The sequence below is a fragment of the Aedes aegypti genome, chromosome 2 (assembly GCF_002204515.2).
Source record: "Aedes aegypti strain LVP_AGWG chromosome 2, AaegL5.0 Primary Assembly, whole genome shotgun sequence".
Lineage (NCBI taxonomy): Eukaryota > Metazoa > Arthropoda > Insecta > Diptera > Culicidae > Aedes > Aedes aegypti.
The window spans coordinates 13,320,703-13,347,100 of record NC_035108.1 but is presented as its reverse complement, the minus strand read 5'-3'; the positions used below and the strand labels follow the sequence as shown (position 1 = coordinate 13,347,100).

Sequence of the window (26,398 nt, the reverse complement as noted above, 5' to 3'; positions counted from 1 at the left end):
ATATTTACAGTTTTTTAATGGATCGAAATTTTTAACAGTTAGGATATTCTTTTCAAACAATTTGACTTCAAGCTAGTTAAGTTATAAGTAGACTAAGTATCATGTAGACCAATATTCTAAATTTCATTTCCCTTCGAAAGTTTCCCTTCCAGCTGTAGATTTCAAAACTAAATGATCTCAATACATTTTAAGCCTCTATATTATTTTGGTTCAGCCTGTGAGAATGTTTTTGCCCGGTCCATTTGCGTGTTTTTCTGGTATAATTATTGTTGTAACCACTGTCTACATTTTCATTGGATAATTGCCCTTCTTTCATACATAGGCTGTTCTTTCGCATTATGCTATTTGAACAATTAATAATGTTTAAACTGATAAATAAATCCATCAACATGAATTTCATTTAAATCTACTGTCATTTTCATAGAAAATCACCCTTCTTTTGAAAATTTGCCGTTCTTCCGAATCATACTGACAGAAACATTTTTGCAAGAAGGCTGCTAATATTAAACATAAGAAATTTTCCCTTCTTTCAAACTAAGGATATTCTATTGAGTAATTGGATTATATCAGGGCTGAGAACGGTAATAGCCTACTAGCTTGAATGTCGCGAAACTCACGTAGCTCTTCTCACTACAGTAGTTTGAAAAATAGATGAATTTGGTTTAATTTTACTATATTCTTTTGTTTACACTACATTGAAATTTAAATATTTGTATCTTTGTACATTAGTTTTGGGTTGCCTTTAGCAACGGGTGTTTTACTACATTCTAGGCATTTTGCCTACAGCACCAATGGATCAATGCACGAGTTCACTATTTGACGTTTAAGCGGTGCCGTGTTATTTACGTGACCATGGCAACAAGTGAATTCGGCACCGCTCAAACGTCAAATTCATGAACTCGTGCACAGGTCCATAGACTGAATTTCACTGGCTTCGCTGACTGCGATTTGCTCTGCTTAGCTATGGACCTATGCACGGGTTCACTAATTTAACGTTTGAGCGGTGCCGAATTCACTCGTTGCCATGGTCACGTAAATAGCACAGCACCGCTCAAACGTCAACGAGTGAACTCGTGCATTGGTCCATTGTGGCGTGAATTCCATGACTTTTTGCAATCCTGGGTTTACAAATTATGTCACGCACAATGTTGACACATTGGTCCAACTGTCTTCTTGTTAATTTTATAAGGCTTGTGACTTCTTCCGTACCTTTGGAATGAGACACTAGCTTGAACTTTATGATGTGATAGTGTTTCAATTGGTATCATATTTTGTTTTTCTACTGGCATGACGTTTCAACTGCTTCTCGACTCTATGTTCATATTAGCAGTCCCACAGTAATTAACTGAGAATATTCTTCGCCAATTGACAAAGAAACTCTATGCAAAAGAAGAAGAATTTTCCAATCCTAAAAACCCTCGATCGGCGGGATTGGAACCTGCTATACTTAGCTACGGTTTTGCTGAATAGCTGCTCGTTAATCGCTACGAATTTTCGGGTTCCGAGAAAGTTTATTTTTAGTACATTCCTGGAAGTGGCATTCCGGGAAATGGGTTTCCGGGAAATGGGTCATTCCGGGAAATGATTTCCGGGAAACGGCATTCCGGGAAATGGTTTTCCGGGAAATGTCATAGAATCTCTTGTTGCACTCGTTTCCTGGGCAAGATCGAATATAAAACAACCTTAGTACCGTTTTGTGGCGATAGCATTGATCAAAGATGCAAATGTTAGATTGATTGCGTAACTTAAGTTGGAATGATCCTTTACGTATATTGAGTAAAAGTTTTGGATATGTCGAAAAAAATAAAACAAATTATAATAAATCTTCGAGCTGTTTAGTGGAGTACCGTAAAACGGGGTAACTTTGATAATGCGGGTAACTTTGATAGTGCGTAACCCACCGCATACTAAATGAAATATCATATTTCTATTAATCAGTTAAGCAAAACGAATGCAAAACTAAAGAATATTAGTATGACACTTCATGTAAGAGCGGTTTTCATTTTAATCAAGAACATTTTAGGCTTTTTATACGAATTTAAAAAAATTATACAATTTTAGCATTTTTAAAATGCTAACAAACAATCTGTTCTACGATCACTATTTGATGTAGTTTTGAATAGTTGACCACTTATCTTTGATAGCCTAGTTATCATAGAACTTGAATACGGTCTCAAATCTCTTAGCGAAAAGCATATTCACAAACTGGGACCATTTTTGTAATCTAAGTCAGAAATTTCCATATAACGTTAAACGCCTAGAGGTATGCAATGCCCTACAAATGTTCGTTATTCATTCAATTTTGTTCGAATCATACTCCATTATCAAAGTTACCCCAAAACAGAAAACCAACTTTCAATTATATGAAAAATTATATATCCATTCAAAATGAATCTTTTGCCAATTTATCGACTGTAATCGATAGCTAGCATGCCAGTACTTGTTTTAAAAATATAAATTGTAAATCTTTGAAACATCATGCAAAAATATTCAAGTTTTCTTCGAAAAAAACTATCAAAGTTACCCCGTTTTACGGTACCTATCTATATAAATAAAAATGGAATGATGTTTGTATGTCACGAAATGGCTTACGAACGGGTCAGCGGATTTGGATGATTCTTTCTCCATTTTGTTCGTCAAGGGTTCCGACGTGTTTGTGTGTATAAAAGTTCCATGATATTCACCGGGAATGTCGGAAAAATGAGAGTGAACGGAACTGTCATATTGTATGGGACGATTCGTAGCGGTTTTCAACAGCCTACTTGATGGCAAGACGAAGTTTGCCGGGACCACTAGTAAGTAAATAAAAAACTGAATTTAGTACTTTACCATTTAATTGCACTAGAGAACTTGTATCCTCTGGCAGGTATGCGTATTTTGACCTCAACTGTAAGGCGTCTTCAGAGTCGTATACTAGAAGTCAAGACTTGTATACGACAATGAAGTTGGCTTTATAGTTGAGGTTAGCGATGGGCGATTTTGAATCGATGTTTCGAAAATCGATTATTTTGTTCCGATTTATCGTTTTTTTGAATCGATGTTAGGAGCACTCAAAATCGAGTGAATCGATTTTCTTCATACGATTTTTTGTTTCGATTCGATATGGTGAAAATGATTAGAATTTTGCAATAGTTTGTAGAATAATAAACCTAACATTTAATCAACCTTGAAGTGTTAGATTGGTAATTTTTAGTTTCTGAGAGACAATTTAATAGTAGGAATCAAAAATCTAATCCAAAAGCATATGGTCAAATTTTGAATGCTTGATGTTGTGTTTTTCAAGCAAACTTGAAAATCGAATCGATTCAAAAACATCGATTCAAAGGATTCGATTAAATCGGTGAATCGATTTGACATATCGAATTTGAATCGATTCAGTGACATCGATGTGCTGCTCAAATTTGCCCAACGCTAGTTGAGGTTTATTAATTAATTATTTATTTATTAAATTAATTTATATTGCTTTATATTATGAAATTTTAACCATTATAACCCCTTTGAAAAGACTTTGGGTCGGCAGTAGCGTTGGGCAAATTTGAGCCCATGTTCTGATGGAACGCCGTACAAATATGCGTTAAGGCGAAGTAGGCCGTCATTAACCTTCGGGCTGTCGCGCTGTTGTACTTTGTACAACAGTTGTGATTTATATGCTATTATTTTGCAACAAAGATATCTTTCGACACCAAACCAAAATGTATTCCTCAAGAATCTTCTTAAGAACAATACTCGACAGTTTTTATTTACAGTATGGCCCTTTATAATATGATAAAATCAACAAATGTACATGAAAGTCGCATAATAATGAACGCACTATGTACGGTTCGAGGAAACCACAGTTTGAAATCGTCATATTTCAAAATCGAGATAATTTAGAAACTTGGGGTCTTTAGTAAAGTTGTTTTGGAAGTGAAGCGCTATCTGATGGTACCTAATTTAATTGGGAATTTGACCACTAGGTGGCACTAGTGGACATGGAAGTTTTACTTTTGTTTTGCAGAAATTTCAGGATCCTGACCATTTAGAAGGATGTCGTCTTCGGCAAAGTTGTTTAGTAAGTTAAGGACCATCATTTTTCGAGCTAGTTGAATCAAAATGTTGTCACTAGGTGGCGCTAGTGAGCATGAAACTTTTGTTTGCAGATATCTCAGGAGCCTGACCACTTAGAAAGATAGTGTTTTCGGCAAAGTAGTTTGGTAGCTCAAGGGCTTTCATTATTTGAGCCAAGAAATAGGATATTTTGCCACCAGGCGGCGCTAGTGAGCGTGACATTTTTGTTTTGCGGATACTACAGGATCTTGACTTTTTAGACAGCCAGCTTCGGCAAAGTTGTTCAGAAGCTCAGGGACTATCATTATTTTACAAAATCTCGAACTTAAAGGATTAAACAAAGATAAAATTTGAGTTACTGAACAACTCTGCCGATGACACTATCTTTCTAAGTGATCAGGCTCCTGAGATATTTGCGAAACAAATGTTTTATGTTCACTAGCGCCGCCTAGTAGCAAAACTTTGAATCAACTAACTCAAACAATGATAGTCCTTGAGTTACCGAACAACTTTGCCGAAGACGTCATCTTTCTACGTGGTCAGGATCATGAGATCCGAGAAACAAAAATTTAATCCTCATTAGCGCCACCTAGTGGCAAAATCCCGAATTTATTGGCTATAATAATGATAGCTCTTAAGCTACTGAACAATTTTGCCGAAGACGTCATCTGTCTAAGTGGTCAGACTCCTGAGATATTCGAAAAACCAAGGGTGTTGTACAAAGTACAACGCGCGACTACTCGCGTTACAAAAATTCGCGCGACGACCGAAAGGTTAAAATTTGTACGCATCGTGATGATTGTTGCCTGGGAGGGAGGCACCGATACACAGAAAAAAATCCGTTCTCGTATCCGTGAACAGCAGACGTGAACTCGTCAACAACAAAAATACACCGTGAACTAGATCATGTTTATGTGACCATTTGTGGTAGTTCATGGTGTATTTTTGACAATTCACGTTTTCCAGAATTCTTTTTTGAGCGTGTACTACACACGAAATATGACACAAAGTTATTTCAAACTACAAGAAAACTCCAACTTGCCAACGACAATCAAGGCAGACTTGATGAAAATCACTAGATTTCTTTTGTTGTGTACCTTCGATCTGTTTTCTATGCAGTTAATTAAAAGGTGCTATAGTGACATTACTTTTCAATCAGCATGAATAGCTTTTCAATCGATTATTTGTCACATTTGATAAAATGCAAAAATATGTTTTGATGAATTAAGCGCTTTTAGCATGTTTGACCATTGTTTAAGATCTGAGCTCACAGTGACAGTTCGTGACAACAGAATCTCGGCTCACCTTGACGTACATAAATTTCGTATCGGTTTCTCCCTCCCAGATTCTTGCTAATTCATCTCACGTTTTCGAATCAAAGAAAAGCAGCTGGTTTTGCACTGAAACAGCTGAAAAAGTATCAGCATACTTTTTCCATATTAGCCCGTACATTGATACTTTTTCAAGTCAATATAAACTATCAAGACTGAGTTTTATCACTTTGAAATTGCAAGCTGAAAAGTCATCATTGTTACCATACCGAATGACGGGCTACTTAGCCTTAAACGCTTGGTAAAATGGCAGATAACTTGATTTGAAATAGGTAGTGAGAAAATGATTCCACTCAAGATTTCTACAATTTAATAATAACCACCAGTATGATGGCTATAGTGAAGCTCAGAATCGTTGTTGGCAAGCGGGAGCACCATGAAGAACCTTGCATTCCATTCTGATATTACTATAGGAGTGAGGCGTCGAAGTTGTGCCATGCCTACTAGATCGTTTGATGTCCGATCCGATGTTACATTCTCGGAGTTCTTTCAACAGGCTTTTGATTGTCAACCATCATAACAGGTTTGGAAGACTAGATCTATGACAATGTTCATTCAGTACCACACAGCTATGTTAAAAAGATATTAAAATTAGGTACCGTGGGGTAGGTGGATCATTTGTCCGTAATAAGCATAAATACTTGAATATTTCGAATGTTTTCACACCTTTGCTTCATTTTAGGTTATATTTTCACGTACACACTGATACTACTGCAAAACTGATACTATACGTGCACTAACACAAGCAAACTTGTTGACAGCGAAAATCAATTCATTTTAAAGTTGTTTTCTGTCGATAAAAAATCCATTGTATCTCTGCCTAAAATCGAATACTATAATTTGGACAGGGCTTTATGACCCTATTGAGTAAAACGTTTTTCAATTTCTGTCATATAAAAAACGCTAAATTGGACAGGTCTTGTTTCCAAGATTATGCTACAGCAAGGTACCCGCTAAATGTGGTATGATACAAACAAATGAAAGGTAGAAAACTCATCTATTCATGAATAACAAGTGTCGCCACAAAGTGTTGGAGTGCAAAAAGATGGAACAGCTCTATCGTTTTAAATAATCGTGTAAGATCTACAAGAAACTCAGCGCAAATGTACGAATATGAAACTATTGAAAGGTGGAAACAGCACTAAGAGGAACACTTCAATCAAACAGCTCAAGAGCAACAAAGTAGCTGGGAAGATGGTACTGGAGCGTAACTTATTGAAATGGGACGGTTAAGATGGCTACTTATCAGCACCAATTGATAGCTTGAATCTGGGATATACAACAGTTAGTGAATGGGTGGATGGAGGGAGTATTATGTCCAATATACAAAAAGGGTGACCAATTGAAATGTGAGAATTATCGAGCAATCAAATTCTTTGAGTAGCCTGTGAAGTGATTTCTCAAATCTTTTTTCGTCATATATCGCTGGTAGCAAGCAGATTTGTGGGATGATATCAAGTCGGCTTCGTGGACGGACGATCAACAACAGACAAAATCTTTATGCTGCGACAGATCCTCAAAAAGTTTGGTGAGCATGTTAAGCTTCAACGCATCACCTCTTCATTGATTTGAAAGTAGTCTACATATGACGCTATCTACTGCGATGAGCTAGAAGAGTGGTTCCACGCCGTTTTGCAAACCCGATTATTTTTGTATATTTTGAATCGCCTGAAAAATTGCATACAGATTCTTTATGACCAAAAATGCCATTATGCACTTTCAGACCGCCATTTTGAACCTCGCCTTATTTTTGAGAAGGGCGTATCGGAAAATGCATGGCAAATCTTTAAAAAACTGTAACTCGAAAACGGTTTTTCCGATCGATTTGAGATCTTCTACAAAGTTGTAGGTATTGCTTAGGACTATATGGAGAAAAATATGCACGGTAAAAATAAAATACAGATTATTTTATATTTCAAAAACAAAATTTTTAAATCGATTTGCTCCAGAAACGCAGTTTCGATTTTTTTTATTTTTATGTATGTTTTAGGGGACAACTTATGTGATTTATTGCACAATGTTTCAAAATGTAAGAATTATGGAAAAAAAAGTTATGATTTTTTAAAAAATTACAGATTTTGAAAAAAAATCGAAATAGAGGAAAACAATAATTTTTTATGTGATTATTTGGAAGTACAGAAAAATTGCAATCGAAAAGTACTTCAGTAAATTTTTTCTAGGTTGCATTAATTTCGAGATATACTCATATTTATATAAAATTTTCAAACAAAAAAAGAAAAATAGGCCCTTTTCAAGCATATTTCGTGTTTCTCCATTCCGGAAAAAAATATTTTGATTGAGCGAATCGTAGCTAAATCGTTTATCAAATCATTCATGCTTAAGTATTGAAAAAAGAGTGCACGGTAAAAAAATATAAACGATATTTTCAAATGAAAATTTGAAGCTAATAGTTCTTAAAAACCGCAGCATTGATGTTTTTAATTTTTGGATATATTTTGCGGTTGTTGTAGGTATTGTTTAGGACTATTTGGAAAAAAATATGCACGGTAAAAAATAATGACAGATTTTTTAAATAAAAAAATTAAAATCGATTCTCCAAGAAAATGCATTTGTGATTTTTATTATTTTGGTCATGTTTTAGGGGACAACTCGTAAATTGGAGAAACTAATACCTCATGATTTCATCAAAAAAGAGCAAGCTACATATTTAAATAACACAAAAAACAATTTGATAGAAGGTGAATTTGTGGTAATTTGTGATTTTTCGGAAAACTACACATTTATTCTTCAAGATGAAGTTCAAAGCCATCATTGGAATGCTCAGCAAGCTACTTTGCATCCGTTTGTAATATATTATCATCAAGATGGCAAAGTCAATCATTTAGGTTTTGTAGTAATTTCAGAAGATTTGCGCCACGATTCTGTATCTGTCAACTTATTCATATCTAAAATGATAGATTTTTTGCGATTGGATCACAAATTAACTGTCAACAAGATATATTTTGTCTGACGGAGCTGCATCACAATATAAAAATAGGAAGAACCTTTCAACTCTTTGGCAATTTAAAATCAAATATGATATAGAAGTTGAATGGCATTTTTTTGCAACATCACATGGAAAAGGGCCATGCGATGCCATAGTAGGGACACTAAAACGTATGGCTACCAGAGCCAGTCTTGCCAAAGAACGTGAACATCCGATAAAAATGCTAAGGCAGTGTTTCCCAAACTTTTTTGACTTTCGCCCCCTTAAGACCAACATATTTTAGAATCGCCCCCCAGATTCTTCTTCTTCTTGGCATTACGCCCTCACTTGGACAGAGTCTGCTTCTCAGCTTAGTGTTCAATGAGAACTTCCACAGTTATTGACTGAGACCTTTCTTTGCTAAAATTGCTATTTTCGCATTTGTATATCGTGTGGCAGCCGCCCACTTATACGTAGTTTAAATATTTAAATTAAAAGCTATGCTATGTTGAAGTTTTTATCAATATCTTAGCATAAGTGTACCGTAAATTGGTCAAAATGTAAAGTAGACTGGTGTTGTACTTAAAATGTGATAAACATGTTCTCGACTCGCATATATCTATAAATGAGTGATGAAAAAACTATCACATTTATAGACTTTGAAAATCAAGAAATCTATTATAATACTTTACTAATTAATATCAACAATATCTGTCCGAAATACGTTAGCAAAAGTCCGTAGTTTACAGGCTTTTCACAAAACTGCGATAATCGAAGCAATGTTGCTCTATATCCTGCTGTTCAATCTCAGGAAATACAAGCCCAGTATCAATGAATCATACTTCGTAACCTTCGTAATGAAGACATTTTGCTAGCCGAATCTCGGATGAAATTAAAAATCCGAGATTTGCATTGCCAAGCTTGCACAAAACTTAGTGTGACGATTATTATGAACTCTCGCTTATTTTACTTCAAAAATGCTTCTAATGATATCTGTAACCATGAATTATTGAGATCAACGTTATCGATCGGGAAAATTCTTAGATGCACATTCGTGTTTTAGAAGTAGAAAACATGAATGGATAATACTAACGTATGATGATTGACTATCTAGCCAAGTTATTTTAAGACACCACACCAACACGTTAATACTTCCAGTGGACGGTAAAGTCATTAATAGGAAGCACCACTTCCTTACGAAAAGTTTCCCGGATTGAAGCGGGAATCAAACACACACTCCTTGGCACTATATGGCCAAATGCCTGACGACACTAATCGCACGGCCATAAAGCTCACACTTTGTCTATGATGAATATCCTAATACTAACAAAATTTTCGCCCCCTTTCTACTGTTTCTTCTACTGTTTTCGCCCCCCAGATTCAGAATTACAAATTATCGCCCCCCTGGACCTGAAAATCGCCCCCCGGGGGGCGAATTCGCCCACTTTGGGAATCACTGTGCTAAGGAACTATATGATTGAGCTCAAAATCGGAAAGAAGAGCAGCTTACACAAATCTTCTTTTGTTTTTCAACTACTGAGGAATGTGATATCTTTGCACAAGAACTTAACCAACTATTTTCAAGTGCAAAAACAGTTAAAGGCACTCAGAAATATCACTCGTTTATCCCTGTCTCTGAAACACAAATTGAAGTTAGACAATTTTCGAGCTGTGACGATAACAAGAAAGTAGTTGATATAATTAAGAAATAATATTGCCGTATATAAAAAAAAACAAAAAAAAAAAACAAAAACAAAAGAAAACAAAAAAAAAACAAAAAAAAACAAACTCCTTCTCCATGGTTGTACGATCTTGCCTCGATGAGAGGGCTTTACCCATTAGCCGGGCTTAGCCCTGGGGACCAAAGGTACACCGTTGTGATAGAATCACATTTTTAATGCCACGTTTAGATTTACCGTGTATATCTCGGAAGTGATGCATCAAAGCCAAATTTTACTTGGGTATTTATCAATAGGAATTTTTCATATTTATAAATATATATAGTTATTGAGTAGTGCTTGATCCTTCGACCTTGACACTTGCTCCTGCGGGAGCGGGTGATGAGGGCAGGATCAAACATGTCGCGCGTCGGTAGTGAAGCGGTGAAAAAGTGATCGGTTCGTTAGTAGTGCTTGATCCTTCAACCTTGACACTTGCTCCTGCTGGGGCGGGTGATGAGGGCAGGATCAAACATGTCGCGCGTCGGTAGTGAAGCGGTGAATAAGTGATCGGTTCGTTAGTAGTGTTTGATCCTTTGACCTTGACGCTTGCTCCTGCGGGGGCGGGCGATGGGGGCAGGATCAAACTTGTCGCGCGTCGTTCGCTCAGAGAAATGAAAAAGCGCCGCGGATCGCTAGTAGTGTTTGATCTATTGATCGCGTCGCTTGCTCTTGCGTGGGCGAGTGACGAACACTTGTTCGGCGTTTAATGCGATTATCGAATTATTTCGTGAATCCGGTTATGCGTGATTATATCATGGATCGCATCACCAAACATTGGTGACTCCCAGATCTTTACCTTATCCCACTAACCCAATATCCTCTCCATGACAACCGTGGAGATGCAGAGGTGATCTCGGTCTCTAGTAACAACGGTAGTCACACTAACATTCCTTCCCTTCCCCGATGACCGTAAGGACGTGGCCGGCGCCGTTATTGACTTTTAAATTTGAGCTCTCGATCTGTGCACATTGAAGAATGGTAAGCTAATCCCAAGCTCCATTCATTAATTCCCTGTGCAACTTCGATTGTTCTGGTCAATCACGGAGTAGCAACTACGAATTGTACGGTCATCTATGCTTATGCTTATGCTTTAAAAATATATATAGTTATTTTTCTGTACTCAAAAACCGCACCAAAAATATCGTTTTACATAAATTCGTTTTATTTATTTTTTTTTTAAATAATTTATTTTTTATCCAAAAAAATTCCGTTTTGAGGCATTGTGCAAGAAATTACAAACAATATGCTGCAAAACATATCCAAAAATTAAAAACATCAATTTTGCGGTTTTTAAGAACAATGAACTTCGAATTTTCATTTGAAAATTTCGTTATATATTTTTTACCGTGCATACTTTTTTAAATACTTTAGTATATAGGTTTGGATCAAACAATAAACAATTCAGCAACGATTCACTCAATCAAAATACAATATTTCTGGAATGGAGAAACACGAAATATGTTTGAAAAGGGCCTATTTTACTTTTTTTATTTGAAAATTTTATATAAATATGAGAATATCTCGAAATTAATGCAACCTAGAAAAAAATTACTTAAGTACTTTTCGATTGCAATTTTTCTGTACTTTCAAATAATCACATAAAAAAATATTGTTTTCCTCCATTTCGATTTTTTCAAAATCTGTATTTTTTTAAAAAATCATAACTTTTTTGTCCATAATTCTTCCATTTTGAAACATTGTGCAATAATTCACATAAGTTGTCCCCTAAAACATATCCAAAAATAAAAAAAATCAAAACTGCGTTTCTGGAGAAAATCGATTTTAAAATTTTGTTTTTGAAATAAAAAATAATCTGTAACTTATTTTTACCGTGCATATTTTTCTCCATATATTCCTAAGCAATACCTACAACTTTAAAGAAGATCTCAAATATATCGGACAAACCGTTTTCGAGTAACAGCTTTTTAAAGATTTGCTATGCATTTTCCGATACGCCCTTCTCAAAAATAAGGCGAGGTAAAAAATGGCGGTCTGAAGGTGCATAATGGCATTTTTGATCATAAAGAAACTGTATGAAAATTTTCAGGCGATTAAAAAAATACAAAAATTAAATTTAAAAAAATATTCGTCATGTTCGGTGGAATTGCTCAGAAGAAATTATTAATGAGATCAGTTTTTCCGGGAGACTGACTTGATCGACCACAATGATTAGTACCGTGCGGGATCGAAATCCGTACACCTAAGAAATGAATCTAAATCCTTCTACTTCATTCAAAACGCCTACTATTTGTATGTGGTGTATGGATTTTGAGCCTGTACGGATTTCGGTCCCCCACTATATACAGCGCTATATGAAGATATCGGGTGCGTTATCGGACTCACGCGAAAGACATCGACAAGGCGATGGTCATTCCTGCCTCATGTTCAACAATGCGCTGGAAGATATTGCAAAACGGATGCGCTTTAACATGCGGGCATGTTTTTCAATAAATCCAGTCAGTTCATTTGTTTCGCTGACGACGTGTACATTCTTAGAGGAATGTTCCAGGTGGTTGCTAAACAGTATACCAGGTTGAAACGTAAAGTAGGTTGGATTGCAAGTAAATACGTTGAAGACAACCAAGAAGGCTGGACGAACCGAGCGCGATAGAGCTCGTATTGAAAGAAGTGTGATGATCGCTGGAGATTAGTTCGAGGTGGTGGATTTGTGTAGCTTGAATCATTGGTAGTAACTGCAACGAGAAATTCTAAGACGTATTATTGCCGGAAGTTGTGCTTAATACAAACTCGGCAAGACTTTGCTGTCTGCTTAACTTGCAATCATGAACAAAACGCTGATAATACCGATAGTCCTCGGACATACGACATGGATTCGGACATGGACATGGCTCGAAGGGGACCTGCAAACGCTACGAGTTTTTAATTGACGTGTAATAATGATAATCTTTGGTGGGGTATATAAAACGACGTAGCATGCGCAACTCTACGGTGAACCAAGTATCCATACAGCCTCCAAAGCGGGAAGGATACGATGGGCAAGGCGTTTACGTTGGAGAAACCCGGACAACAATCCCGCAAAAATGGTGTTCACTTCGATTCCAGTAGGTACATGGCGAAGAGGGGCGCAACAAGCTCGGTGATTAGATCAAGTAGAACAGGGTCTTGGCAGTGTGGGATGATCGAGAAACTGTAGCCGAGTTTTTTGGCGTAAAATTGTGGAGCAGGTCATATCTTGAAGGACATAGCACTATCAAAATTAGATTAGTTTACATACATTTCCACAAATATCATGCAAAATCTAATCGATTTAAAATATGTACGAAATTAACTCTTAGATGAGAATTTTATACAAGTAGAACTAATTTATTTGCTTCACGGTTCAATGATTGTAAAATTCCACTTACGTAACTCCAAAAAATTTACGTAAACGAAACCTTCAATGTATGTATAACCGTTCTTTGTAGACTGCTGGACTAGGCTTAAAATGTTTTCCCCAACTTTAAATGAATTATTTTTTTCAGATGTAAATTCTGTTGTTAAAATAAAATACCTTTGTCAACAATGCGAGCTCTTTTCGATACAAGTCATTCAGTGTCTAGCCACAAATCAAGGTGACAGCTAAAAATACAAATTGATTTCGACACTCAAAAATAATCTCTACGTATCTCACAGAAGCCCATTCAAACGTTCAATCAATCCAGTGAGGCTCCATTGACTCGTTTGCTAGCAATGCCTTCTACTGACTACCCTACGGTACTGAAAAGTGTTTGCCAATTGTAAGGTACCTACGGCGCAAAAATGTGGGTGCAGCTCGGCAAATGGAATCCATTCCAGTTCACATCACCGGTCCATCGCATCGGTGTCCGTCCATCAATCTTCTCTCAAGGTGGGTATCGTTCGAAATTGAGACTCCGACTGCCAGTCGTCAGTCAGTCAATCGTTTCGGGGATTTTCATTTCAAGTGAACGACATCGTTGCAAACGATTCTTTGTCCTTCTTGTCTTTACTTCTCCATTGGGACAGTGCTTGCTTCTCAGTTTAATTTTCTTTAGTGCACTTCTACAGTTATTAACTAAAAGCTTTCTTTGCCAAAGTTGACACTCTATGCCCAGAGAATTACGTAAAAATCCGGGACCGACCGGATATCGATCCCAGACAACCTTTGTTTTGTAGCCGCGGTCGTCACCACTTGGCTAAGAAAGGCCCCAAAAATGCGCAAACGATTCTCTGGTTTTTAAAATCGAGAGAAGGTGCAGGTAGCCTGCAACAATCCAAGGTTTCTGCCATTCGAACGAATTTTTCGGCATTGGAGCAATTTAATTTCCGCTGCGTTACTCTTTTGGTACGAATCTTCATGGCAATCCGATAACACTGACACCATTTGGATACTTTTTTCTTATTAAACATTATAATTGGATTAAACACTATCCATGTGAATGCTTTCGCCTCGCTTCCTTTTCATTTACAATGAAGAATTTTTGTTCCACTTGGCATAATTAAGCCAATTTCCGGCCGAGAGAGCACTATGCTTCACAAACAGGACTTAACACAAATGGAAAGAAAAATGCCGGAATCCCTACTGGCGACATCCTCTGTTTCGCTTCGGATATTGTTGGGGTTGGGGCCGGGCAAACTGCAGTAATTAAAACCCATAGGCCCGATCCAAATTAACCATTCCTTGTTACCAGTTGAGCAGACTCCGGCCCTCCGGGGGCCAGAAAGGAGCATGCTGGGTGACATATACAGGCCACCCGGCCGGTCGCAGCAGTGCGTAGCACAGCAAAAAAAAAGGAAAATTGTCCGTACCTCTGAATTTGATTTCTTTGTTTCTCTAATGGATGAGAATAAATTTTTTGAACATTTAAAATTGGAATGCATGCTTTTTGAATAATAAAAGACGAGCAGTTGGATTTTCTGACAGCCTATTATACATATATAGTAGTTATACTAAGCATTTTGTGAAACTTAGATCTACTCTCAAACTAGAGTCAAACTTTTTTGTTTACTTGGCTGGAATATAGGCTGGAGTTGCTATCATCATTATAGACGTATAAACATCATCCTTTTTGTCATTTAAAACTAAAGTTTTTCATTCTAGGTAATTTATTTCCATATATACAACGAGCATGATGTCAAATCCGAACTTTTTTATTGTGCAGATCTAACGTGGCGAGACGAATGAAGCTACGGATGAATTATGGACGCACTATCCGGAAGGCTAACGAAGCGAGCGCCAACCGAACACGCAGTCGGGTAGCCGACATGCAATTAGCTTTTCTTGTCCCTTGCTGAGAAAGTTGCTGGCCCTTGCTGGTTTTCCGTCGGGTACATCGCCAGATAGAATGCATTGTACAACGAAGGGTACTTACATACGTATAGTTACGAAGTCGGAATGGGACAAAGAAAAATACTTTGCCGAGCGAGTAATTTGTCCAAGCGTCGAATAATTAGTATAATTCGTCAATTTGTTCGCCACATCCAACGGAGCTTGGTGACGATCACAGTTGGTGACAGGGGTTGGTAAAAAGTGATTTCTGAAAAGTTTGTACGAGTAGTGTTCTCCGGAACATACGGTATACTTTTTCTACATCTCTTCTATCTCAATGGAGGCGCTTGGTGGTTTAACAGTTAATGCTTAAAAAATAAAAAAAATGAGAAAAATATCATTATCGTCATTTTCAGTACGGAAAAAACTACAACTAAATTGGTTTTCTCGGGTACCTCGATGGTTCCTTAAAAAGCAGACATCTGCACTGATTTTGTGTTCCATTAATTCGATACCTCCCTTACTCGATGGTCCCATCAATATTGAGTTATGGAGCGTTAACTGTATTTTCATAGTAATTTTTCAGTCATGTGGGGTCATTAGAGTGTTGTACAGGATAATGCTTTGAATTTGAACAAGATAGAAGATGTATGTCTTTTGATAGGTTGTTCAGAGTGAGCAGTGCTTTCCCGAGGAATACCGCAAGGTTCCTAAAGTATTCATTACGTAGCGCTGGTCTCCGTGAATTCTCAGAGTATGTTGCAGCAATTGAAGGGCATTAAGGAATTCAAACGAGGTAGAAAATTATTGTGTTCGAGAAAGTTGTTCAGAACTAGCAGGCCTTCCCCGAGGGACCCTGCAAAGATCCAGATTTATCCTCTATGTGATGAGTATAGCTTCTCCGAGGGACCATGCACAACTCCGTTAAATTTGAATAATATGATTGGAGCAAATCGTTCTCAAAAGAAAGGACAAGTCCCTTTATAGTTTATACAATTATGGAGCGGTTCTGTTGGCAAAACCTTTTTTTGTCTTTGGATATTTTGTCTGGGGATTCTTATTTTTCTCTAGAAATACCTCCATTGGTTCCTCTAGAAATTACTTCGGGACTTGCTTTAGGGACCGTAAAAAACAAGGCCACTAGACGTCAATCACATAGTATTTTTTGCCTTAACAATCGCGGGGTGCAATGTCCTATAGTATCAAATTGTATACCCCGTCTTAACTGATCTGTGTTTGAAAATATGCGAAAATAAGCAATGGAAGTGTGAAAATTTGTGAGAGTCATTTCACATCCTTCCTCATTTAGAAACACTGAGTTGTAACCAAGGTATCTAAAAGGAAGGTAGTTCAATCTGTAAGAATACTGCATCCGCCATATTGAAATATCAGGTGACAGATAGGGGGTGGTCCATTTATTACGTAAGGGTGTATGGGGGGAGGGGGGGTTCGAGATTTCTTACGCGCCATACAAGTTATTTTTGATTTTCATACAAAAAATCTTACCATGGGGGGAGGGGGGGTCGTAAAACCGTCAAAATTTTCTTACGTAATTAATGGACAGCCCCTAGTGAGTTTGTTTTGGTTAGATGATGCTAAAAAAAGCTGTGTCTCACACACTTTGCCTGAATGTTTGGATTGATTTGAGTCTGAGACGAGACTCTTGTTTTTTTTTTTACATTAATCATGCTCAAGCCATTCAAACCCTCACATGAACATCTCAGCAGAAGATTGTTCCGTTTGCATCACACCGAAGAATAAATAGGCTTTTGAGTGAAATTTAATTCCAGCAAACGCAGCAGATATAAGGAATAACTAGTCTTGTGTTTAGGTTTATCAACATCTTTGGAAAAACAGCTCCGCTGAAAGATCTTTTTAATAACCTTTTACTTTGAATTCAATACTTTTCACTTTTTCAGCTGACTGACTGGTTTTGTGTCCGTCCAGACAACCAGAAGTCGCATAAAAGTTCACGTAATAATTCGTTTATTCATAGAAAATATATCAAACCCGCAAAACACGGCGAATAAAATCAGCAGATTGATGAGTTTCCTCGCATGAAACGCTTCTGTTCTGAGTTCATTTGTACATTTTTTTTTGCCCCGTACAGTAAGTCGAATCAATCCGTAGCAGCTGTCAAATCAACATTTGTTATTATAAGTTAAGTCGCATAAGATCACATGATAGTTCATTAGAAAATTTATACACTCGCATTGTATGCTATTATTTATCACATAATATATGCACGTATACCGCCTCCACTTTTGTACGTAGCGGCATCTTGTAAATAAAATTTTGCACATGCAAAGGCTCCAGGTGATTTCGTTTTACGTACATTTTGGTTGTCTGGGCGCTCTCACAATCACTTCTGGGCTGCATATGACGATGATATTTCACCTATTCTTGAGTCTCTCTTAGGTTCAAATCACTTATTATTGGATTAGGTTCTTCGAACAAACTTGTATTCAAGATTTATAAGATTTACGAAAAATGCGGAAGAAAATTTTCACTTTACCGGTAGGATTTGGTTTCCGTGGTAAACAATCTCTCTCACCTCGCAAGCTTTCCCCGCAGCTAACCTCAATACGCACCTACTGACTGCTTAGATTGATGAACCTTCCTGCAAGGAACCTTGGTTGTTACTACGCATCAATGGGCATGAAGATTTTGTTGTAATATTCTCCAAGAAATAATGCAACTATAATGGCACTTTTCGTGGTTGTAAAACATGTTGTATGTTATTCAGTAATTCAGTGTAGCAGAGCTCTAGTTTTTCAGCCCGTGTCGTATTTCTCCAATTCGGCAAGCCTCGGTAGCAGGTAAATGTTATATTTAAGGTGTTTCAAACCCGCATGCCCCAAGATAACTAGACAAATAATACATGTATACCAAAACAATATTTCGAGCATCCCCAACGACGCAGACTTTTGCAGATCGTGTATTTCGCATGCCCAAACTTTCAGTACCGTTTTGATTTATATTACGGACACTTAAGGCCTTAGTGAAGTATAACCCAGCATAGTGCATACAAAATAAATCATTCTATATGATTGCTTAGCGTTATCGAGCGTCGAATGCCCTTAACTTTCGAATGGTAGGTAAAGAATACGCTTCCGCTACTTTAATAATTTTGAATAAATCAAAATGTGTGTCCTTTCCATGATTCTTATTCCGGACGCTTTTTCACTTTTGCCTCATATTCCGGACACTTTGATTCGAATTCCAGACAGCTACTGATAATCATTAATGGAACAGTCAAACCATCAATTGAAATTGCCAAACCACTAAAGAGACATTTAAGGTAGTTGGGCATTTTAAATTTTCAAAGATATTTATGGAAAAAGCTTACTTAAACGAGACTCGAAATTGAGTACTTTTGAAAGGCAAAAATTGAAACATTTCGTGTGAAATGTTTCCCATACAAAGTAGAGTGTCCGGAATCCGAAGCTGTCCGTAATATGAATCAAAACTGTACTCAGGATATGCATGCTAGATACTTTCACGCCAATACAATTACATTAGTAACGATCACTTAAGAGCATTTATAATCTGTGAGTAAACTAAATGCCAATATGTTATAAAAGTTACAATGGATTTTATTAACTTTTTACATGATAAATTAGACAATAAACAGATCATCACTCATTCAGTGCAAAAATAGATGCATCGTTTTTTTGCGTTGAGAATTTCAGCTGCTGTAGCGGTTGTGTGTCATGCTGTCAATGAAGTGTGATCGGGATGGTGGTGGTATGCATACGTCAACTTTTTGCCACATGGCGATTTGTGTCGGCCGTTTTTTACAAAAATTGCTGAGACTAACTTGAACGTCTGTCTGTCTGCGGTAGAATGTTTCAACCTAGCCAATACAAATTTTAAACCCTTCATGAAAAACTGGTTGGCTACAGTTGATGAGTTCTATGAGTTCCTATGTTGCTGAGCATTCTATTTTTCTATTGCGCTCAAGATTTATGATTTTGATCTTTTCTTAATTCTTCCCAAACAGTGTTGCCAGACACATGAACATTTGAGCTTCGGCCGACTGTATGGTATACAACACTTCCTTCAACTTTGGTGAACATTTGGTATCGTTATCTTTAAAATTTTTTGGTATCTGCTCATAACACCTCATAAAATTGGCTCAATTTATAATTCATAAAGTGTTGCCAACTTTTATCAGAATATAATAATTTAAATGGTCATTTTTGAAAGTTCTTAATCCATACCTTGCCGAATATTTCGGACCAGTATTCTAGACGTTGCATTTTCCAAAAACATAATTTTAGCCTTGTTTTTTACGACCGGTTTTTTATAACACTCCCATTACGGTCTTAAAAAGAGGTTGGGTTGTATATGACAATGTTACAAATCATGCAAATGGTCAGAAACATAACTGTGCGGATACCTATGATACTGATTGGAGATTACCTAGTGGATATTTTTTATTGCTGAACCATAATAATTTTTTGCAGCAGTATTCTGTTGATCAGATTCTTCCACAATTGGTGAATAGAGAATAATGTTATGAAAATTAATAAAAAATAATAATAGAACATTACATATCACATTACACAAAGAGATAGTAAATTGGAGCGAAATGAAGTAGTAATGTACGCAGTATTGAGCTACGCTGGACCTGTAATTGAAACCTACCCTCGAGATGATCATTTATGTATAACGTTAACGTTATAGTGACAACTTCTTTCGGATTGTTTGTCAATAATCACGTTGATTAAAATAGAATAGAATAAAATTAGATGTTGTTCGCAAATCTTTATATTAACTGTCCATCACACTTTTATTTCCAGAGAAAACTAGATTTCTGATATCAAGAGAGTCTGAACGTAGTTAAAGATGATATAATCCCTATTTTGTATATAAACACTCCAACTTAAGATAAGCAACATTCTATCAATAGAGTCATCTCTTGGATTGCTTCTCACGGTATATTTATGATCCCTCCCCAGGAGATACAAAAACATTACAAACATACACCATCATCTTCGCAGATAAATCTTCAAGCATATCCTTTCCCTTTACACACCGATCTGTGAACACGTACCTAGTGCAGATGCTCCTGTGGATGCTCCGGCTCCCATTCCGACCCCAGCCGAACCAGGTCCTCCTCCCATTTGTCCATAGCTCCCGATGCTGCCGCCAAGCGAACTACCGGAACTCATCATCGGACTGGGGCTGGCGGCCGGAGTGGTGGCCTCGGTGGACTCTTGCCGCGACAGCGAGAACCGGCGGGGATTCAGTCCCAACCCGGCCACGCCACTTGTCACGTACTGCTGAAGTGAACTGAAGAAGCTCATTGTGCTGGCTGAAGTGGATGCTCTATGCTCTTTTTTCTTTCTTCTGAGTAATCTCCTTGGATCTATTCACACACGAACGCACTCACAAACTACGGTACACTGACTAATCCTAGCAACCGGATGATGTATTCTTAGCTACCTGAACCAAACTACAAACTGTAACTACGGCGACCTAGTAGGCGACGTGTTGCTATAATCTTATCTAGATAACTCCAGCAAGCTTGAATTCGTTTAGATAAATTCTTTGTTCACGCCTAGAAGGCTTGTTCACGATCACTTTCACGCGCACAGTTCCCTCACTTCGCAAATCATTCGTCCCAACCGTTGTCACTACTGGTGGTTGTTAGCTTTCGATCACCCCAACCACTCTGATGAGCTGCAGTTTCGTGACTCTGCATTTCGTTTTTTTCCAAACGACGGTCTTTCCAAGGCGTGAGTTCAACCGGTAGAGTGTGCCACTTGTTTATCGCAATTCATGACCTGGAATGGAGAAAAAATAAGAGAGCAAAAAATAAGTGCAAATGAAACGGATGACGAGAAAATGGGTATTAGGTCTGGGAAAGTTTTCCGGACAGGTTTTTCGCTTGCATCATTAGGGTTGCACAGAAAAAAGTAAAGTTCGAAAATTCATGGTGCTCTAGAATTCTAGAATGAAAGATATGCTTATTTATAGCATTTTTGTAGAACAAATCAACCTTCTAAAAACCGTTTAAAGGTTCCGTCGGATCAATTTATGGAAAATGGTTATTTTTGATAAAAATTGATGTTCAGTCAACTCTCCCTTACTCGATGTTCCGTATCTTGATATCGAGTTAGAGAATTATAGTAAAAAATGGTTGTGATATCTACATCGATGGACCCGTGGATCTCAGTAACACTGGTTTTGTGTTCTGTAAGTCGATACCTCCCTAACTCGATGATTTTTCCTATATCGAGTTATGGGGAGTTGACTGTATTTCGATGCATTTATATTTTTTTCTATTTTTCAATGAGTACTCATCAACATTTTTGTATTATTATTTATTGAAAATTTAAAATATATTGTCAACAGTTTTGACGGATCCTATAAACAAATAATTTTTGAATCATTTTTTTTTTAGTAAATTACCAGCCTAAAATGTATGTAAGATAAGGTGTCCTAAATTTTTTTTCGAGAAGTCATGATGCTCAACCCTAGAATGAAAGGTATTCTATCATTTTTGCACAACAAATCAGCTTTCTAAAAAATCGGTTAGAGGTTCTGCCAGATCGATTTACGCGTTTTCCTGGGGCACCCTACTGCATCGTTCTCTGATGGAGAAAAGCTGAACTGCTCGTAGCCGTTCGAAAAAAAAAGTGCATGCAACAAGCTGCAGCTCTTGAATACGACGGGGGAAAAGCTGAGAATAGGTACTTCTTGTTCCGTCTTTTTTTTTGCTTCTTTCGATCACGAAGAAAGGATCATGAATATTTTTGCTGCAGCTTTATGTGCGCTGCGACACCTCTTTCGAAGGTGTTGGAGCTTTTTTTTATGATTAGCGCGCTGGGTATGCATTATAGAGAATTCAATTATGAGGCAACTGATCCAGAACAGAAAAGAATGATTGTTTGCATTATTCGTTGGGATTTATTTGTTTTTCTCGTTACTTGAACGCAATTGGATATATTTTGTATAGAGCACAACGAATCATAATACGTTGCGTCGATGTTCAATTTTAGTACAAATAGGGTGATGTGCTAGTATCCATCGTATTAAGTTTTGATCAATGAGAACCTACAATTTTTCTAGTATTGCAGTGAATGATGCTGATAAAAACCGATGCCAAACAATTCTTTCCGAGAACGGTTTTCGCATTGTACAATAAGATTTTGATAAATCTTGATAGTTTTTTGGGAAATAATGCAATGAAATTGCATCTTGCCGTATTCTCAATTCGTCGTATCGTTTTCGACTCTGTCGCAATCAGTTGTCAAGTTCGTCTTACAACTACCGGCTCACTGTGATATAGTGAGTAGTCAAAATACAACATATTAACGCTACCGTCGATGGGGGTGGCAATGGGTCTAGGGGGTGAGATTGGGTCAAAACGGAAAAATATGTTTTGTGAAATATTTCAGCTAATAACGCTGATATTACTAAAATAATTATTCATATGTTAGGGAACATATTATTACACATAATTCATAACAATATACATTTTTAGAATTAGTAGTTTTTGTTTACTACATCAATAAACTTGCATGTTGAAAATAGATAAAATTTACAACATTAAATTTCTCCTGTACAAAGTATCACGCATGTACTCTAGCCTCTATCGTTGTATTAGTAGAATGTTGAAAGTCTTTTCATTACACATCACAGGTATTTTCCGGAATCTGTTCGATTTCCCACAAAAAAAATCATTTTTTTCGGTACGATGTCTAAAACATTGAAAATGGGGGTGAGATTGGGTCAAGCAAGAACGATAGTAAATTAAATTCCAAGTCCACTTTTTTGATACTTTACGGTGCCGGGTGTTCTCTTTTTTCATTAAGATATTTTTATTCTTTCTAAATACAGCATCTCTGAAACATCAAACAAGTCTACTTAAGTATTCTGTGCATTAAATAACAATACAACGCATTTTGACAACTTCTCAAACCAGCAACTGTGTTTCGTGCGCAGCAACATCGTAAATTTTTATCAAAAGGGTGTTTTTTTTCTAAATTTGATTATTTATTAGTGTTTTCATATTATAGAAACATCTCACGGAAGTACAAATGAGTTGGATCGCTGAAATACTGGGATTATGACGTCAACTTCTGCCTGAAATTTATTGATCGTGGAATGTCGCACCGAAATTTAACTATTTCCGAAGGTTTAAAATAATCACTGTTCCAGTACACCTTTAGGGAAACTGAATGGGCTTTATAGCAATGGGGATGAGACTTTGAAGATATTTTGAGGGAAAAACCAAGAAAATTTATGTAAACTTGACGATAAATGTTGGGTTTACATATGTTTTCTCATAGCACTTCAATTTTCAGTATAATCTTTCTTTCAAGTGGGTTTATCATACTTGTGAAACATCTTAGATATCTTTTTTTCTTGTTTGCATCGTGTTTTGTCAATATTTTTCAGTTGTGAATGGTTTTGAAATCATATTCTCAAAAACAAGTTATTTCAATTACAGTGACCCAATGTCACCCCCTCTATGGGGTGAGATTGGGTCATTTTTAATTCACTTGTGGTGCCGCTGTGAATCAATATTTTTCTTTAATTTTTTGAACAGTTGTTTATGTACCATCAAAGTACATACACACCAAATTTGAAGTTTATTGGAGTTAAATTGCGATAGTTATTCAAAAAATAAATCACACATATCCCTTTTTGACCCATTGTCACCCCCAACGACGGTATAATAAAATGTTTTACTATAATATTTAGATTTACGGGCATCTCCCTCCATTCCTTCAGCATGCTGAAATATATTAATTTCCTTTGAAATTCATTGTTCATCATCAAAATTCAGCTCAAACACATATACAAAATTCCTTTTAATCAAACAATCATGACAGCTGCTCACAGTGCAGCGAAAACAACACAATCTAAGGAACCGTTTTCTACGCCGAGCAGAACATTGATGCGCACAAGCTTTTTCTTCTCAGTACGACAGATTGAACTTTGTATACATTCTTAATTATACGCGGTCGTTGAAGAAAATTCATAAAATTCCGTGAAGTATAGAACTTTTACAGCGTGTGATTGGAATGAAATCCTTCAGTGAAGATGTACGAAGGATTTCCATAGTGAAAATAAGTGCCCGGCGATGTAAGTCACACAGGGGGGCGGGTAGAAACTTGTATCGTGAAGTGGTATGACTGATGTCGATCGCTAAGCATTTCTTTCAAATCGTGTTTGTCCATGCGATTTCGGTGAAAAAGTCCAAAGTGGATAATTAAACTGAAGTTATTTATCGAAATACAGTAGTTTTATTGCATTTTTAGTGTACAAGTGTATGAACCATAACAGCTTTCACAAAATTACGCTTGGAAAATGAATTTAGTAGTGGAATATTTTAAGTTTGATACGATGAATAATAGCTTACGACGAAGTAGAATGAAACCCTATTACACTGTTCTATGACATCAATAATGATTATATAGAATTGCGCATTTTTTTCAAAGAAAATTCTTAGCCAATACCGTGGTGAATCAAAATCTGGACGGTACCAATATCCGGACACTCTCAATATATTAGTAAATTAAAGTTGGAATTAAGTGACAATACGTTTGGTTTTTATTCCCTCCCTTCAATATTAACCATACTATTCATTTTACATTTAATTTTAATCTAGTAACCATCGTCAAATAATTAATAAAAATAAAAACAAATAATGTGTTCGAGTTGGACGTCTTTTCGTCGCGGCCCAACTCTAACTCAAGTTTGGCTATCGATGAACGCGCGAACATCGTTTGATTGGAGTAAAAGTTCGTGAAGTGTACTTTTTGAGCAAGTTTTTATCATAAGTGTTTAAGAAAATATATTTTAAAAGTTTGGAGAGTGCACTGTGGTTGAATAATCTGGAAATACACATTTATTGATGTGCGAAAAGACTGTCCGGGATTACGAGGCAGTGTTTCAAAATCCGGACATCGTCTACAAGAGCCACGTTTAACTAGTGTGAGTGAGTTTCAAGCAAGAAAAAATAAGAGAAAACTTGAAAAATAACTATAGGAAGCGTAGTAAGTTATCAAAATCCAATTGATTGCGAAATAAACCTGCCCATAAAAGCATAACTGTCCCATATGGATTTTCGAACCAACACCTTTTTACGTCGCAACATTCATATTTTAATATATACTCTACTATGCATATGAAAATTAACATACTTTGTTTGAAAATGTTGGGGAAAAATATGAAGTTGATGCAGTCCCATATTGAAAAATAAAGGCATAACAGTCTCTATATGAACTTTTGACTGAAATAGCAACTGCAAAACATGAATTGTGTTCAAGTTTATATTTTATGCTGATCAATATAAGCAAAATGGTTTATCTGTGAGATTGTGTTAAATGAATATTGCATGTAGAAATGCACTAGAAAATTATGAACATTTGTATGAGAAGAAAAAAACTCAAACTTTGAGCGCTATTTTCTCAATGCCTACTAATTCAATATGGGACAGTTATGACTTTATGGGCAGTAAATAGTGTATAATTTTAATAATAACAGCTCGAGCCGCGTCGACTACTGTTCCAGCCACATACACTTTGGCTCAGGTAATCAAACCACTAATATTTCAGACGTGCTATTATTTTTGACATTGTAAGGCAAACGCAAACTTCAAGCTAATTAAGGATTTATATTTGATTGTGTGTTGATATGGTTTTCATTAGAATTAAACGAATTTTACATGCTACAATACAGATGTCCGGATTTTGATTCAAAAGTGTCCGGATTTAAGGTGATTATAGAACGAAGCCACACCTCAAGTTTTCAAGAGCACAAGACTTTAGAACCAAACAGCGCTCCGCGTAGAAAATCTATCCCATTGGTCACCACCAGCTAGCAAGCAATTGAATTGGTTTTCAACGCGATCTAATGTCAGATACTCTCGTCTTGTGCACTTGAAAATTCGAAGTTTGGCTCGTTTTATAATCACCTTAAAAACATCGTTTGCATCAGGTGTCCGGATTTATAGACAAGACATGCTCTAAAATTTTAATGATTTTCATGTTAAAATCATTGTTTTAACTAAAAAGTTCATCACTTTCGTGAAGATCTTATTTGAAATAATGTTTCAAACAATATAACATTAGGGCTTTTAGCACACTCATATTTGAATTTGAAGATTTGTGTCCACTTAAGCGTC

General features: G+C 36.6%; 1 protein-coding gene across 3 annotated transcripts in view; it reads right to left on the bottom strand.

The window, feature by feature from the left end:
* Window positions 1–26,398, bottom strand: part of LOC5575755 (BAI1-associated protein 3) — a 436,766-nt gene that overhangs the window by 346,990 nt on the left and 63,378 nt on the right. For all 3 annotated transcript variants that reach the window (XM_021839915.1, XM_021839916.1, XM_021839917.1), the window contains exon 2: window positions 20,312–21,044. In XM_021839915.1, the coding sequence (XP_021695607.1) occupies window positions 20,312–20,564 (253 nt within the window). In that variant the 5' untranslated portion in view covers window positions 20,565–21,044. The remainder of the gene's footprint in view (window positions 1–20,311; window positions 21,045–26,398) is intronic.